This window comes from Polypterus senegalus, chromosome 8 (assembly GCF_016835505.1).
Source record: "Polypterus senegalus isolate Bchr_013 chromosome 8, ASM1683550v1, whole genome shotgun sequence".
Taxonomy (NCBI): domain Eukaryota; kingdom Metazoa; phylum Chordata; class Cladistia; order Polypteriformes; family Polypteridae; genus Polypterus; species Polypterus senegalus.
In genome coordinates, this window is record NC_053161.1 from 164,206,252 (window position 1) to 164,222,049 (window position 15,798).

General features: G+C 40.9%; 1 protein-coding gene across 1 annotated transcript in view; it reads right to left on the bottom strand.

Moving 5' to 3' along the window:
- The window catches only part of LOC120534676 (zinc finger protein 729-like), a 73,414-nt gene that overhangs the window by 5,480 nt on the left and 52,136 nt on the right, over nucleotides 1–15,798 (bottom strand). Inside the window, exon 5 of the mRNA XM_039762267.1 lies at nucleotides 13,233–13,597. Coding sequence (XP_039618201.1) covers nucleotides 13,233–13,597 — 365 coding nt within the window. The remainder of the gene's footprint in view (nucleotides 1–13,232; nucleotides 13,598–15,798) is intronic.

The following is a 15,798-nucleotide window of genomic DNA, read 5'->3' on the forward strand; positions in this document are numbered from 1 at the left end:
TGAGGAAATAACGGAAGGCAAACGCTGATCTCCAAAATGGTAATCTTTAAAATTGTTGCACCCTTGGTAAATGGAACAAGGTGTACAACTGATTATATGTTGTTTCATTTATCTGTTTCTTTGTAAAATGTTAAAAAAATGTACGTTTATATATTTTTTGTTTATAGTTTTCACAGTGCTTGTGACGGTGTAACAACATTAATAAAGGATGTAAAGTTTGAGACGTGAATAAAGGTAAAGCCACCAGTCTGCGACTCTCTGCGTGTCGATTCAATGAAATCAGGGGCTGCACCAATCAGTGGCATCACTTGTCATTTCAAGACTCATCTAGACACATCTATAGGGAGGCCTGTCCAGCCGTTACAACTCATTGCTCTCTCTTACCGTTATACGCAACTTCTGCAATCAATAATATGTCACTTACTGTTTTTAGAAATAAGAAGTGATAGTATTCTTATGAATATTTATAATATTTGTAATTTGATTTGTATTATTACAGAATGGAATAATTAAAAATGTGGAATTATTAAAATTACTAAAACATTTCATGAAATCTAATGAAAACCGAAAAAAAATGTTTGAATTTGATGTATATTTTAATCACATGGATTTTAATTTTAAATGTGCCACACGAGGGACTGTATATTTTGATGACAGAATATTAGCGATGCCCCAATCTGATCCAGACTTGAGCATTTCTGCCAACAATGCATTCCCAAATTAAAATTTAGGGTTGTTGGGTGGATCTCAATATAATCAAAAATCTGAAAATGTGCCAAAAGACTTTGGGGGGGACAAAAACTAATATTAAAAAAAGGCACAGAAATACTGTCTTAAAACATAATTAAAAAATGGTAGTGGTTAAAAGTAATACTGCGGTGGGCTGGCGCCCTGCCCGAGCTTTGTTTCCTGCCTTGCGCCCTGTGTTGCCTGGGATTGGCTCCAGCATTGTCAAAGGTACGAACATTCCAGGTGTAGTAGACCTTGGTGATGGAAAAATGGGTTCTTGGAAAATGGAGTGCGACATCCCTGGTGTTGAGTAGAAGCTAGAGCTCATGAGGGAGCTTGAAAACTTGCAGATGGATATGATGGAACTTCCCTGTACGCACAGCATTGGCTCTAATCTCACACCCCCGTATTAGAAAGTTGCCTCAATGAGACTTTGAGTTGCATAGAAGAGAACTTTCACTGTCTGTGTTCGCACCAAACAATTATTCAAAGTATTTAACCTTTTCAGAGACATTGGATTCAGTGCTTAAAAGAGGTATCATGAATTGACTGTGTGGACCTACTGGGAGACTTCAATAGGTATACGGGGAAAGATGGAGATACATGGAAGGGCATTATTGTGACCTGTATAATATGAGCCCAGGTCGCGAACTGTTATTGGATTTCTGTGCTGATCATGGATTAATAACAATTCTTTACATTTATATAGCTCTTTTCTCATGACTCTGAGCGATTAACAATGTGAGCAGGGAGCCACTTCAACCACAACGAACGTGACCCTGTAGTTAGGATATAGCAGGTTGGATAATGGATGTATGGATGGTGAAAAGTAATAAACTTCAGTTGTCATGGCATTGGACAGACAAAGAGAGTTTAATTTAAAAAAAAATAGAGCGCCATGCCTAGCATGTCAAATGCATCTTTAATAATAAGAACAGTGTTTCCCGGCATTACTCCACAGTTAGACTACAACCTCCTGAACCCAAAAAATATATTAAAATTGCTTATTTAAAATCAAAACAAGACAAGCAAAGTGACACTGTAATAAATGTCCAGGCCTACAGGAGCTGAAGTAAAAGAAAAAAAAAAAACATTAGAAGATGAGGGACATTGGATCAGCAGGTCAGACCAGCTTTGTGACACACTGATGACATTCATACTCTCCTTTATAATGTCAATGGGCGTGTGCTATGGAACAGCATTTTGCCAAAAATGAAATAAATAAAACAGCACTTACGAAATAATCACATGTAAAAGTACAGCAAGATAACAGAGGAGTCAAAAATTACGGAAGAAAAAACACAAATAAAAGCAATCTAATTATTATGAAATATAATATCATTCTTTATAAATGTTACGGTTTCAAAGACTGTTTTTAACCTTACAATGCTACTTTTCCAAGTGGGTGTTTTAATGCCTCTTCTCATAGCGGTTTCATCAATTGTCATGGAAGACAGAGACCCCAATGGCTGAACCTATTCCTATTGGTTCATTATTTGCTGCCGATTGTAGGCTGCCAAAGATCTTTAGCATTACCATACCTGCACTCCAACTGGCGAACACGCACAGGCAGTTAAAAGCCGGGACGGATAGTTTGAATAGAAAAAGATCATCTGACACATGATGCTATTGTGAGATGAACTGACAATATGTTGGAAATGTTCAGACAGAGAGAGGGGTGCCCTTCAAAACGTCGTTAGTTTAAGGCTGACTGAGCACCGTCTTTGCCTGTGAAGAAATCACCAAGGTACACATTAATGCAGAATGTCCAAGGTGGGAAATTTCAGGCACCATGCTTCCAGACGATCACTCCACTGATCTTAAGCTACACAGAAACTATTCAACGATGTGAATATATTGAAAAACACTTATCAGTCCGAGCACTCCCAATGTATCGTCAATTCGACTTAAGACAGCATCACATTGTGGCCCACAGACTGCTCTTCAGATTAACTTGCTCTACAATAACCCGATAGAAAGGAGCCCTGCATTCAACAGGCCTTGAAAATATTCAAGATGACAGGTAGAGATTGTTTTTAGAGAGAGGATAAATAGCTCCATACATACAGAGGGCGAGGATTGTTCTTGCTGAATCAGGGAGAGCAAAATTGAAAGAAAACAGACCAACAGGGTGAAGGGGCGGCCAATCAGGTATAGTGGTACTAGTAGCCAACATTAAGGAGCGGGACAGTGAGGGTGTAGCAGCGTGTCCTCTTCTACTGCGAATGTTTAGCTAGGTATTCAGGCTTTTAACGTGCAGTTCATTACCATTTAATAAACACATCTAGTTACAATATTTTAAAATTATCTCTGTGTATTTTGCCTGCAAAACTTTCACAATGCTTACTGCCCCCATGGTTTGCCAGTTTGAATGTGAGAAAAGTAGGACTAAAATATCTTTGATAGCCTTCCTGAAACAATCAGGCAAGTGGTCATTAACGGCAACGGATTAACCAGAAGGACTAGGTTCAGTTCACTGGCCGTGTTTAACAACTGACAGAATCATCATGAAAAGAGGCGTTGTGAAATAAATAGTGCTGGCTTTTAAAGAGACGGACAAGGAATGTGCCACTCAGAAAAGTCGCACTGTGAAATAAAAACCTTCTTTAAAGGTACGACCATTTTGTAAAATAATGACAACATATTTCATAACAATTAGGTGATTTGATCAATTATGGTTTCACAATTTCCTGACTATTTCATTTTGGCACAAATGTTATGCCATAGTGCACTACTTTGCGGCTTCACCCTATCGCGGTTTTTTCAAATATATTCATTAAAAAGTTGATTGAGACAGTGAAAATGATACAGCGCGCGCTCGGTTGTCTCGGGACTCAATTATACACCCCTGTATTACAATTAAAATAAAAATTACTGTACGTATGGACTGTAGGCCTATGTATTCGAGCACCCCCGCAAATCCTTCAATGCCAGGTGCAACCGCTCGACCACTCCTTGTGTGTGGGCGATAACTTTTTTCCAAAAAAAATCGGGTGTGGTGAAACCAAGCCAATCAGAATGTGCTGTTCACTGATTGGCTATCCTATCCTGGCCACGGATTGGCTCAGCCTCATGCAAGTTCGTTTCTCTCATACACGCTTCTACATCGCTACGCATCGGAAGCATCTTTGCTCTTGTAAGTGTTTGCGATTCCTGAGAACTTTTATCTAAGGCCCACGATGGCTCCTAAACGTGCTGCTTCTTCTAAGCCTTCTGACGATGAAACTAAACGCTGGAGGAAGATGCTTACCATTCAGGAGAAGGTGAGACTCTAGGTTAGTGGTTGTGTGTAAGAACTGTGTGTGTGTGTAATTAAATGTACAATAATAGGATATTTGTGACGTCTAATATGTCTTATTTTCTCTTATTTTGTCTAATATATTGGGTAATAAGAGTGTAATGGTGACTAAAGGGTGTTATTTCATGTCTAGAGGGCTCTAATGTAAAAAAACGTATTTAGATGGTCGTAAACAGGTTTTCTATGCTCTAACTGCGAAAATATTTGATTTATAAATAAAGAATCCTAATTCGCGGAAATTCATTTATCGCGGTCGAGTCTGGAACGGATTAGCTGCGATAAACGAGGGCCAACTGTATCATGATTTATTTATGCTAATCAAATTGATTAGACATGATGCAGGAGATGCTCTTCTGGAGGTGAACACATTTTGAAGAAAGGCTTACATTGGGGGCCTGTTGGGGTCACCTGCCTGGGCCAGCTCAGAACCTCTCTTCACCCACCTGTCCAAAAACAAGTGGCTTCACTGTACACAAAACAACCAGTCAGTCACTGACCCAAACATTTATGGTACCAGGTAGGGCCATGAGAAACCATGTGATCAAACATGCTGTTTGTTATAGACAATGCACTTCAGAAGAGGTCATCCACCTGAAGCTAAGCATTTCTGGCCCTGGCCATACTTGGATGGGAGACCATCTAGGAAAAGCTTGCGTTGCTGCTGGAAGAGGTGTTGGTGAGGCTGGCAGGGGGGCACTTACCCTGTGGTCTGGTTGTGGAGACCAATGCCCCAGTGCAGTGACAGGGACAATGTGCTGTAAAAATGACACCATCCTTCAGATGAAATGTAAAACTGGAGTTCTGACTCTATGTGGTCATAAATGATCCCTGGGCATCCTTTATAGAGAGTAGGGTGTATCCGGATGTCTTGGCTAAATTGCCCTCCATGGCCAGGTCATTCTGGCCCCCTAGTCACCCCCTGTCTCTAATTGGCTCTCTCTCACTACTTCACCATCTAATACACGGGTGTCCAACTCTAGTCCTGGTGGGCCGCAGTGGCTGCAGGTTTTCATTCTAACCATCTTCTTCATTAGTGACCAGCATTTGCTGCTAATTAATTTCTTTTAGCTTAATTTTATTTACTTTGACTCAGTCCCCTTAGTTGTCTCTTTTTCCTTTATTAGCAGCAAAACAATAATGAGACACAAAACAAGCCGCCACGTGACCAGATCACCTGTGCCCATCACACAATATCTAAAAATAAAGAAAGGTGAAGGTCTTGGTAAGGCTGATCTGCTCAGGTCACCAAAACATCTTGACGGTGTTCTTAGAAAAAACAGAAAAATCAACCGTTTTGGAAATGTCTGCTGTGGCAGAATAAGAGCAGCAACAAGCCATGGAATTAAATAACAGGTTTAATTAACAGCAGGACTCCGCTTCTCATTGACAGGTTGGTTGGAGTGAAATTGACTGGAATTTGAAGCCTTGTTTTATCTGGTCATCTGTTACCTCGTTTCACATTGTCATTTCTGTTTGGCTGCCATTTAATGAAGAAAGGAATCAATTCAGAGGACTGAACCCTTAAATAAAGGGTTAATAAAAATGAAGGGAAAAGAAGTTAATTAGCAGTGAAAACTGGTCACTGATTGGGAAAAGGGTTAGAATGAAAACCTGCAGCCACTGCTGCCCACCAGGCCCAGAGTTCCACACCCCTGATCTAATAGCTAATGTGTGGTGAGCATACTGGCTCATAATTGGCTGCCATCACATCGACCGGGTGGATGCTGCACATTAGTTGTGGTTGAAGTGGCTCCCTGCTCACATTGTTAAGCGCTTGGAGTCATGAGAAAAGCACTATATAAATGTAAAGAATTATTGATCAGCACAGAAATCCAATAACAGTTCGCTACCTGGGCTCATATTATACAGGTCACAATAATGCCCTTCCATGTATCTCCATCTTTCCCCGTATACCTATTGAAGTCTCCCAGTAGGTCCACACAGTCAATTCATGATACCTTGTAAGCACTGAATCCAATGTCTCTGAAAAGGTTAAATACTTTGAATAATTGTTTGGTGCAAACACAGACAGTGAAAGTTCTCTTCTATGCAACTCAAAGTCTCATTGAGGCAACGTTCTAATACGGGGGTGTGAGATTAGAGCCAATGCTGTGTGTACAGGGAAGTCCCATCATATCCATCTGCACGTTTTCAAGCTCCCTCATGAGCTCTAGCTTCTACTCAACACCATGGATATCACACCCCATTTTCCAAGAACCAGTTTTTCATCACCAAGGTAGAGAAAAGCCAAGCAAAATGACCCCTTTTATTGGCTAACTAAAAAGATTACAATATGCAAGCTTTCGAGGCAACTCAGGCCCCTTCTTCAGGCAAGATGTAATCACCAAGGTCTACTACACCTGGAACTTTCGTACCTTTGATAATATTCCACTATCACTGCGCCAAGCCTTCATCCATTGTCTTGTGGCTGGCACGCCTACATGGTGGCTCCTCATGTCTTTTTCATTCTATGCCTGACTGCTCTATGTAGGCCACCAGGCTCTCACCAGTAATCACCACCCCCAGGTCTAGTTCCAAGGACAGGTCACAGTATTTCTGTGCCTTTGAGACTACCATGAGGGTCATTCATGAACTGTTCTTGGTTCCTTCTCTCGTACGAACCCAGGCAGAAGCACAGATCTCCACACAAAGTCGTTCTAAAGATCACTGGGACACACAAGCCGCACTACCACGGCAGCCCTGGTACCCATTAAGTTACAATCTCATTGCTCCATTACTTACAAATTAACACTACAATAAAAATAAGGATTAAACTGAACTGGAGTAGATAAGAACCTAATGGCATAGAATAAAATTGTTCAGTTTGTGTCTTACGTTTTCTCACAGAAATTAACAATTTGACAAAGGTACTTTAATATAAAAGAAATTAGAAAAGAAACTAAACGTCAAATATTCATTCACAGCAAAAGCTATATTCAAACTCTGCAAACCTAAAGACAAAATAAGATGCCAAATTAGAATGAAAACCCCTTTCTTGCTTTAGGATTTATTACTAACGAGAGCTGAAATAAATACATTGTTTATATATAAACAAGATGCTACTGGGCGGCATGGTGGCGCAGTGGTAGCGCTGCAGCCTCGCAGTAAGGACACCCGGGTTCACTTCCAGGGTCCTCCCTGCGTGGAGTTTGCATGTTCACCCCGTGTCTTTGTGGGTTTCCTCTGGGTGCTCCGGTTTCCTCCCACATTCCAAAGACATGCAGGTTAGGTGCATTGGCGATCCTAAATTGTCCGTAGTGTGTGCGTGCGTGTGCCCTGTGGTGGGTTGGCGCCCTGCCCGGAATTTATTCCTGCCTTGCACCCAGTTGACTGGGATTGACTCTAGCAAACCCACGTGACCCTGTGTCAGGATATATCGGTTTGGGCGATGACTGACTGATAATAGGCTACTCAAAGCTGGAGAAATCCAAACAGGAGTCAAGAGAAGCACAAAAGAGGTCAGCTCTGTGAGAAGGGGAGCCAAATCAAAAGCCACAGAGTAGAGGACGGTGACATTTTTACAGCAAAGTGTCCCCGTCACTGCACTGTGGCAATGAGATCCGCATTCAGAACACTGGGTAAGTGCACCCTGCTGGTTCTCCCAGCAGCAACCCAAGCTTTTCCTAAATGGCCTCCCATCCTAATATGGGAAGGCCCAAAAATGCTTAGCTTCAGGTGGTTGACCTCTTCTGAAGTGCTTTGACTGATCACAAGGTTTGTCTTGACCATACAAGGTTCTTTACTTCCCTCTAATAGCAGGAACACCTTAGGGCCATTGACAAATTGTGGGAAAGTCTGGTTTGTCTGCAGACTAAACTGACAACAATTAATAGAGACAGGAAAAAGAAACTGAGCCAGGGAGGAGGCTTCAATGAAACCACAACAAATGTAAACAGCACACCTTTCAGGAAATTCGGCTCTTTGTCAGATACACCACAAACTGAGTGTATTTGGCAGTATAATAAGGACATACACTCACCTAAAGGATTATTAGGAACACCTGTTCAATTTCTCATGAATGCAATTATCTAATCAACCAATCACATGGCAGTTGCTTCAATGCATTTAGCGGTGTGGTCCTGGTCAAGACAATCTCCTGAACTCCAAACTGAATGTCAGAATGGGAAAGAAAGGTGATTGAAGCAATTTTGAGAGTGGCATGGTTGTTGGTGCCAGACGGGCCGGTCTGAGTATTTCACAATCTGCTCAGTTACTGGGATTTTCTCGCACAACCATTTCTAGGGTTTACAAAGAATGGTGTGAAAAGGGAAGAACATCCAGTATGTGGCAGTCCTGTGGGCGAAAATGCCTTGTTGATGCTAGAGGTCAGAGGAGAATGGGCCGACTGATTCAAGCTGATAGAAGAGCAACTTTGACTGAAATAACCACTCGTTACAACCGAGGTATGCAGCAAAGCATTTGTGAAGCCAAAACACGCACAACCTTGAGGCGGATGGGCTACAACAGCAGAAGACCCCACCGGGTACCACTCATCTCCACTGCAAATAGGAAAAAGAGGCTACAATTTGCACGAGCTCACCAAAATTGGACAGTTGATTTCTGTTGAGACATTCAAATGGTAGAGTCAGAATTTGGCGTAAACAGAATGAGAACATGGATCCATCATGCCTTGTTACCACTGTGCAGGCTGGTGGTGGTGGTGGTGGTGTAATGGTGTGGGGGATGTTTTCTTGGCACACTTTAGGCCCCTTAGTGTCAATTGGGCATCGTTTAAATGCCACGGGCTACCTGAGCATTGTTTCTGACCATGTCCATCCCTTCATGACCACCATGTACCCATCCTCTGATGGCTACTTCCAGCAGGATAATGCACCATGTCACAAAGCTCGAATCATTTCAAATTGGTTTCGTGAACATGACAATGAGTTCACTGTACTAAAATGGCACCCACAGTCACCAGATCTCAACCCAATAGAGCATCTTTGGGATGTGGTGGAACGGGAGCTTCGTGCCCTGGATGTGCATCCCACAAATCTCCATCAACTGCAAGATGCTATCCTATCAATATGGGCCAACATTTCTAAAGAATGCTTTCAGCACCTTGTTGAATCAATGCCACGTAGAATTAAGGCAGTTCTGAAGGCGAAAGGGGGTCAAACACCGTATTAGGCGAGTGTATAATAAGGCCCCTCATGGACCCCGTGATTATTATAAGTGACTGTGTGCAGACTTATAAATACCTGGGAGTCCAGGGAGTGCAGGTGGATGATAAATTGGACTGGACTGCCAATACTGATGATCTGTGCAAGACAGGACAGAGCCGACTATACTTCCTTAAAAGGCTGGAGTCCTTCAACATCTGCAATAAGATGCTGCAGATGTTCTATCAGACGGTTGTGGTGAGCGCCCTCTTCTACGCGGTGGTGTGCTGGGGAGGCAGCATAAAGATGAAGGATGCCTCACGCCTGGACAAACTTGTTAAGAAGGCAGGCTCTATTGTAGGAATGGAGCTGGACAGTTTGACATCTGTGGCAGAGCGACGGGCACTGAGCAAACTCCTGTCAATCATGGAGAATCCACTGCATCCACTGAACAGGATCATCTCCAGGCAGACGAGCAGCTTCAGTGACAGACTGCTATCACTGTCTTGCTCCACTGACAGACTGAGGAGATCGTTCCTCCCCCACACTATGCGACTCTTCAATTCCACCCAGGGGGTAAACGTTACCATTATACAAAATTATTGTCTGTTATACCTGCTTTGCACTGCTTTTTTTATTGCTCTTTAATTAATATTATTTTTATCAGTATGCTCCTGCTGGTGTATGTGAATTTCCCCTTGGGGGTTAATAAAGTATCTATCTATCACACACTACATCTAAAATAAACCTAAATAGGGGGCAATATTAAAAATGCATGGTCAAACACTCTTGCAATTTTGTGGTTTTGTTTTTAAATACTTAAGAGTATGTTTATCTACAACTGCAGTTTTTCCCCACTGATTGCATTTATTAAAAGCATTTAACATTCCATACAATCAAGTCAAACTTACCAAAACTAAAGAAAGGAAGGCCAGAGTATAACTTTTTTATATTTTCCCCCCAATATAAATGCTTATTCTAGAATGTTATTGATCAGATCCTGCCAGGTTTGAAAAAAGTGTTGCACAGTGCGAATTTGATTTTTTCCAATTTCAAATAGTATATAACATCAGTTACCCACTGACTTAAAATGGGGAGAGTTAGGATTCTTCCAGTTGAGCAAGATAAGTCAACGTGCCAATAGTGTTGTAAAGGCAATGACAGTTTGTTTCTCCACTTTATGTCCCCTCTGTGAGCCCACCAAACACAGCTGTTAATGGGTTAGGAGGGATTGTGACAACAAGGCTGTCTGATAGGCATTCAAAGATTTTGGTCCAGAATGATGTTAGTTTAGTGCTGGCCCAAAACACGTGGCCCAGTGAATGCACTTTCAATCCCCTCAGTCCAAGGGAAACGACTTTAGTGCCAAGAGTGCCAGCAAGGATTGTACCAATGACGGCACTGTTGCATCTTTAATGTCTAAGAAGCGAATCTGTTGCCAGCATCCTAGGAACAAAACTGGAAAAATCTGTTTCATTAGGAGGGGAAAAAAAAGGAGAATGTAAGAATGACCTCCTAAGTTGCTCTTTTGGGAATGTTGCTGATATTTTTAAAAGTCACTACACATACATCTCTGGCATATCCACTCAAGTGGCAACTTGACTCTCCCAGTCTGTAACCTGCTCCTTGTCAATTGATTGGGCTTTAAGAGGCAAACTGTATTATCTGGGATTGCCATTAGTAGCAATGGGGTGGGAAACGACAATTTAAGAGGTGGATTGAAGGTGCGATGTCCTGTGTTCAATCTGACACGCCTGTGTGTTGTAGGCTGAGCTCCCTGCACTGCAGTGATACCCTCAAGCTTGTTCTTTCTTGCCAATGTTATGTGGCCTTCTGTATGTCTTCTTTCTCCTGATCCATTAACTAATCAAACATAGAAATACAAATATCTAAATTTCCCACGGTTTGTACATTTTCTGGCTTGGCACAAAATACAGTTAAAATTTTACAACAAAATTTTAGGAATTGTCAGTTAAATTTTCCACTCTTACAAGATTACAGACTGATTATGCAGTGGACCCTTGACTTACGAACTCAATTCATTCGCGAGGGCTGGTTGTAACTCAAGTTGGTTGTAAGTCAAGACTATTTTTCCCCATAAGAAATAATGTGCTCAGAACCTCCCACAGCAACACTTACTTAACCTTTTCATAATAAAAAAGGGTTGTATAATGTGCATAATTTACCAAAACACCAATAATTTTTCTAATGTACTAACCAAAAAGTTATAAAAAGTGCCTAGCCTACCAGAAACAACAATTTCATACTGTACTCACCATTTAATTTGGCATCTTTGGGCTGCAGGAAGGGAGGAGGTGGAGAATGAAACGGGAGGTGGTTATCATTTAGAACGAGCCTCCTTATGCAAATCTTTTCTTTGTAAAATTGTTGAGATGGTGGATTTCGACATGCTGTACATATTAGTGAGATCGGTCACACGAACACCACTCTCATATTTCCTCACAATTTCCTTCTTCGTTTCGATTGTGATCGCTGTTTGTCAAGTTAATAATGACAGTAGTCGAGCACTCAGTTCAAAGCTGGTCATGTAGTGAACTGCTGTAATAATACACTCCAAAGCAAGCCAGTGCTGACTCAGCCTGATGACATCGTCATGTGCCACGCCAGCCCGCTAGCTACCATCCCTTAACAATCACTTTCTTTACCTTCGTCACCTTCTCTTCCTTCCTTAGCAAATATGCGTCTTGCTTGCCATGGTCTTAGTGAATTATATATATAGATAAATCACTGCACTGACCGAAATTACATCCACAAACACGTGTATCTGGGCTCCGACTGACGCTTACAAATGCTCTCGGCTGTTTGTTTACAATCGCACAAGCGGATACACGTGACCACATTCGGGTCGTAACGCAAGATGTTGGTCGTAAATCAAAACAAACATTTTGGTCGTAAATCAAGTTGTTCGCATGTCAGGCCGGTCGTATGTCAAGGGTCGACTGTAGCTTATAGGAGGAACTTAAATTTAAAAGATCTATTGGTACAACAAACAGAAAAAATTAAAACGGCTTGGGTGGTCCCCTTTAAAAATAAACAAAATAATCAAAAACAGATTTACTAAAGTGGAATTACCAATTTTTCAATCATTTCAGCTAACATCTAAAAACTGCACTTATGCTATCCAGTGTACTAACTGCGGAAAAACATATATTGACCAGACCAAGAACACTATTAGGGAACGATGTGTGCAACACTTAAGGTTTATCCAGAATCAAAAAAAGCTTACAGTACTCTACCAACATTTTTCGAATAATACACATCTACCGATAATGTTTGGCTTAGAGCAAAATACAGATTGGAATCTGGGTAGACGCCTTAGGAGGGAAAACGACTGGATCAGCACTTTGGGAACTTGTCACCCAGACGGACTTAACGAAAAATAGTCCAATGGGGCGAGGTTTTTTAAAAAAAAAATTTTTAGGATTGTTTGGATAAATTTAGTACTTTTTAGATGTAGGGTTTAATATTTGTATTTCTGTATTATGGAATTTAGTTTAGATTATTTAATTTTTATATTATTTATAATTTTTAGACATTTTCCAGATAATTGATTATTAACTAAAAGGAATTACTGTTTAAATGAGAGAGTAGTGAGCCAGGGCTAGCGGTAATGCTTCAATCCCCTACCCTTAACCTTATTGTCCTATCTTGGGTTTGGGAGTGACTGTAAAATGAGCAGGTAAATGAACCTTTTTCAGATGCAAGGTGATGGAGGTGGCCTTTATACAAGAAACAAGACTTTTTTCAAAATGGCAGGGTTCAGCCTTTTCTCTTAAACTTTCACTCCCATGCTCACAGTATTCACCTGAAGCTTTCTCTTTAAACACAACAGCTCTTGAAAAATCACAACAAAACAGAGAATATCTCCCAAGTATCTACTTGGACCTGAACACACACAAATTGTCCAAAAACAGTGACAATTTTGTTTGCTAAGTTAGAGGCTGACAAATAAGCAATACTCAAACTTTCAACAATAAAAACATTAAAGCATAGGGAACGTTCATATTAAAAACTCGAATTCTCCCTTTCAGGCCCACACGCTCAAACCCTAAAACCTCCATGCATTTTTATTTTACACTTACGTTCTTCAGACTGGTGTTTAGATGATGGCTGACCTTTAGTCTTCGCTGATGACATCTTCTTGGTCCTTTTCTTGCCAGACTCTAATGACTCAGACCCCTTGACAGGCTTCACACTTTTATGTTTGTGCGTCTCAATGCTGACAGACGTCTCCTCAGCCTCTTCTTTAATGCCCACAGTCACCAGTTCGTAATCTTCTTCCATAATGCCGAGACTGTCCTGTTTAGGGTAGACAGACTCCCCTCCACAGTCCTCCTCCTTAATGTTTACAGTTATTATTTCCATGGTGTTTATGTCAGCTTCACACATCTCCTCTTTCACATCCATCTTGGTATCACAGCAAATGGCAGCTGCTTCTTCTTTGCTGCTGGAAGAACAGAATAAAATAAATTTAAAAATGGCACCATTCAAAACTAACAAATAGGTGCATTGTTTTAATTGTTACGCTCTGTTATGGTTCATCCACATGGTCCTAGTAGGGTGAATCTTACATTGAACAGAGCTACTAGAACCAGCTTCTGGAGCCTGCCTTGGAATTGATGTGTGCTAGAAAGTACCTGGGGCCTCATGTATAACGCCGTGCGTAGAACTCGCACTATAACATGGCCTAAGCACAAAAGCCGAAATGTGCTTACGCACAGAAAAATCCAGATGCAGGAATCTGTGCGTACTCCAACTTCCACGTTCTTCCGCTACATAAATCCCGATCAGCATGAAAAGTAACACTCGTGCACGCGCTTTATGTAACGCCCCAAATCCTCCCAGAATTACACCTCTTTGAATATGCAAATCAATATAAATCACCCTTAAGCTCAGCCTTCTGTGAAAAGACAATGGGAAAAGCACGGGGGAAAATATAAGAATTTCAGCGAATACCAAGTGGAGGCAAAGGAAAAACATACTATTTGTTCAAATAAACCGTGGTATAATCAACAAAAGGAAGTTGATCGAGTGACATAGCGTGTTGGAGAAACTTGAAAGCTCACATCCACAAAATCGCACAGTGCCGGAAATAAAAAAGAAGTCACATATCAAAGTCGCCCTGAAAAGAAGAGTTGTAGCCCACTGTCTGAGTGTCATATGAAAGTTTATTAGGGTACAGAGAAAAAAGGCACACGGTGGGGAAAAAGCACGAAATGTCAACTTCAATCTCGACATTTCCACTTTAATCACGTAGTTTATTTTGTCATTAAAGTAGAACATCATAAACTTCATCTTAAAATCGTTTAATTAACCAGTTTCTCAAATCACATCGTAATTAAAGTAGCACGTTAAATGCTTTGTTTTGTATTTGATCTTCTATGTGATCTATGTGTGTGAATCACTACTTGCTTCTTAAACCGGCTCTCTTCCTCCAACTGGACACAGAGTCCATTACATTTGTGATATTACAGCTCTCTGAATAACTAAAATACTGAGATGTATACGTGATGTCATTTTCATGATGATAGGAGTTAAAGCACATTATTAAACATGGTTTCACTTGATGAAATAATTTATTGCAGCAGTACTCAGGGGGCTCTAGGCTTGTGGTGGCACTGAGCAGAGGAAGAATTGGTGGCTCCTTCGCCCGCCAATGTCAGTAAAGTAGCTTATGCACGGTGGATGGCCATGTCTGTTGTGGACACTGCATAGCCACCTCGTGCTCATGACACAATCATTTAACTTTTGCCGAAATTTGTCGCTGCGTTTTTAGCTGTGTTGTTATTTTCTCTTTCTGTTTTATATTCAATATATTTTGGCGTAGCCGTCACTGCAGTCCTTGCTTTTCTTTCCCAAGTAACCGATCGCCACACAATCAGCTCTGTAATAGACGTTAAGCCATCTGTAAGCTTAGCCCGATTCTTCAAAACGTTTAAGGAACATTGAAATATCTTCGTAGTACATGTTTAATTATTCTATCCTTCACGACAGTCCCAGTGAAGAATATAGATTATTTAAATGAAGTTAAAGTTTTATCTGTATAATATAATAAACATATTTTGCTGCATTTCACCTTAAAAATGATATCGTCATCATATGTAAATACGCGCTTTATAAAGTGGCTCAGGTTGTGAGATATTATAACTGTAGTGCAAGTTTACAGTGGGGTGATTGTACTTATAAGTACAAACAGTTCTACAAGGAGCAATTGATTGGGTGCATTTAAAGTTCTTGGGATTAAACTGTTTCTGAACCGCGAGGTCCGTACAGGAAAGGCTTTGAAACGTTTTGCAGTGGCTGAGACAGCGTGTCCTTAAAGCTGTATACCGATAATTCTCTTCCGATCAGCTGCTGCTGTGATTCACACTCAGATACAGTGATATAAATACTCCGAGTGGTGCAGTGAGAGTAATATGGAAAAAGATGATCCGCTGTGGCAACTCCTAACAGGAGGAGCTGAAAGAAGAAGAAGGAGAAGTGAGAGTAACAACGCTAAAGCAGTTATGGTATTTGGAATACTATGGCTATTCCCTGGACCATTATATTGTTACGAGTTAATTACAATCAGATGCATTACACTAATAAACAATATGCGGTTAGTTTCAGTGTATTTATAAAGCCGTGTCATGAAAATAATGAGTAATC